The sequence below is a fragment of the Nannospalax galili genome, unplaced genomic scaffold (genome assembly GCF_000622305.1).
Source record: "Nannospalax galili isolate Female #2095 unplaced genomic scaffold, S.galili_v1.0 scaffold419, whole genome shotgun sequence".
Lineage (NCBI taxonomy): Eukaryota > Metazoa > Chordata > Mammalia > Rodentia > Spalacidae > Nannospalax > Nannospalax galili.
The window spans coordinates 467,393-469,916 of NW_008343977.1; the positions used below are offsets into that span (position 1 = coordinate 467,393).

At 47.0% G+C, this 2,524-nt stretch overlaps 1 protein-coding gene across 3 annotated transcripts in view; it reads left to right on the forward strand.

Moving 5' to 3' along the window:
- The first annotated feature begins 358 nt into the window (after positions 1–358).
- Positions 359–2,524, forward strand: part of Cmc1 (C-X9-C motif containing 1) — a 68,945-nt gene continuing 66,779 nt past the window's right edge. For all 3 annotated transcript variants that reach the window (XM_008840334.2, XM_017799936.2, XM_029567036.1), the window contains exon 1: positions 359–499. In XM_008840334.2, coding sequence (XP_008838556.1) covers positions 481–499 — 19 coding nt within the window. In that variant the 5' untranslated portion in view covers positions 359–480. The remainder of the gene's footprint in view (positions 500–2,524) is intronic.

Sequence of the window (2,524 nt, forward strand, 5' to 3'; positions counted from 1 at the left end):
TCCCTGTGTTCTGTTAGAGAATCAGGGCTTGGTTTTATTATTTTTACTCTAGTGCTCAATCAGAGGCTGAAACCTGATACAAACAGGACAGACTTACGAATGAATGATGGGGACAATAATGAACCTGCTGTTTCAACTTGGTTCTTTGAAGGAAAGAGACCCAGGCCCTAGGACACACAAGTCCCCTTCAAAAGTCAAGTTGAAGACGGGCCAGACGGCGGGCAAAGGGCGCCTCTCAAGACCGCATGCGTAGCCACGCCCCTCTCATCCGGCCCTTTCCCTCAGAAAACCGCCCACTTCAGGGACAGGATTCCAGGAGGGGCCTGTCTGGCGCAGGCGCAGAGCTCGGCAGCTGCAGGAAGAGAGGGAAAGGGGCGTGGCCTGGCCGGCTGCGCGCGCAGCGGAGCTTAGGCTCCTCCTACCCGACCCTGGCCTCGCCCGGCAGCGCCGGAGTGGCTTCCTCCTTCTCTGCCCGCCGAGATGGCGCTGGACCCCGCAGGTACGGGGGCGGTCGGCGTGGTTGTGAGGGCCTGGGCGCGGGTCTCTGGCCGCGGGCCTGCGCTCTGAGGATGCGCAGCTTCCGCCCGTGCACAGCCCGGCTGCGTCAGGGCTCCCGCGGGCGTGGCTGCTCCCGCGGCGCCAGGCTTCCGTCTTCCCGCGCGCCGGAGTCCGTGGCTCGGTGAGGGCGCCGGTTCCTGGGTCAGCTCTCACCCATTGTGGCTTCTTAACTGCAACCAGTCTCTTCTTCGTCTTGTGGTTTTAAATTTTTTCTCCGTTGCGTCCAAGACTAAGCACTATGGCCCCAGAAAAATATCAAGTTTCATGCAGGTGCACAGTATTCTGTTTTCGCTAATTTCCCGGACCTCCGAGCTTGTCCTCGTAGCCCGGTGTGACACAGGTTCGGTGACTGACTGGCCAGAGTCAGTTTCTTGGAAAAGATCTCCAGATCAATGGCATTTTAACTTTCTTGGGTCTAGCTCACGTTTGCAATAGAGTTCAGATCCTCAGGAATTCCTACAGAAGCTCACTCATACTACTTTAGATGATTTTTGTAATGGTGAAGATGGAAAATTTAAGTTTTAGAGGGAAAGGTAATGGGTCTAGTCGATTTTGATAGAAAAACTCAAGAAATTGGGAGGTGAGACGTTTTCAAACTTTTGGAGATTTTGAAGTGAAAAAGTCACTTGGGGCCCTCAATTAGAATGAAAACTAGGTGTAGCACACAAACAATTAATTGAACACTTTATAACCCAGCTAACATATTCAGATCCAAAAATACTATGTAGCATGGTAGTTTTTTCAAAATCTCCATTTTTACAGATTAGGAAGCAGACTTGAGAGGTTTAAGTTATTGTTATATACTCTCCCTAGTTCTTTACATGCCGACTTCCCTTCATATTTGAATTCAAATGACAGTTCCTCATAGAAGTCTTCTTTGTCTAAATAGTCCCCATTCATTTACCTACCTCAGGACACTTCTTTTTTTATAATGTTTACAGCAATCTGTGACTGTGTGTGCAGAAATCACTAGTCAGGTGTGGTAAGATGAGGGAGTTCAAGCATAAAGGAGTTCTGGAACATCACATGATCAGAGATGGTTTGGGTTAGTCAGTTGAATCAGATGCTGTGCGCAGTTAGCAATAGATGGGATTTGAAGTCTGTAATGTCCAGTTGCATGAGCTGAAGAAGAGGTGGAGCAGGAGCAGTGGTGTAGGTGGTAAAGCACACTGTGTTGTGTTTGGTTTCAGGTGAATATGTTGGTAGAAGGCGGCACTAATGGGTGAAGAAAGTTCTGGTAAAGTCTGTATAATTTTGGTCTTTCTGGACCTTCAAAATAATATCCTACAGATGAGAAAACAGAGACTCAGGTTAAAGGCTTCCATAGGTCTCTTGATTTAGACAGATGAGGAAATTTAGAAAAGAAAACCCAAAAAGCTTCATACTTGCATCTCCACTTTCTCACCTTCCAGTCGCTCTTAACCCACTCAGAGCTTGTAGGTGCTCAAGGCTACATAGCTACTTGCTGGTACGGCCAAGTTTGGTTAGAAACCATTTCCTTCCCTGTTTAGTGCAATAGACCATGCCCTCTGTTCGAGTATTTATTGGTTAAGCAAACTTGTTGAGGGCCCAGTATATGCCATGTATTTGTTCTGTACCCTAGGAAACGGTAACATAAAGGATAAGCAAGGTCTCCTCTCCCAGGAGATCTTCCCCTATATCTACACATACACATGCATATACATAGAATGTCATAAACATTATGAAGAAAGTGGATTGTGAAGAGAGAGCTGCTTTTGCTAGTTAAGACTTTTATGAGGAAATGCCGTTTGAATTAAGAAGTGATGGAAGAGAAGAAACCACCATGAGAAGAGCTAGGGAGAGAATATGCCAGATAGTCAAATGCTTTAAGAAAAAAATTGACTGGACTGAGGGGCAGAGTGCAGAAGTGATCTGTTGGGAAAGTAAGTTTGAGGTGAACAGGTAGACCTGTAGGGCTTTGAGGTCTGGTAAAGCATTTGGATTT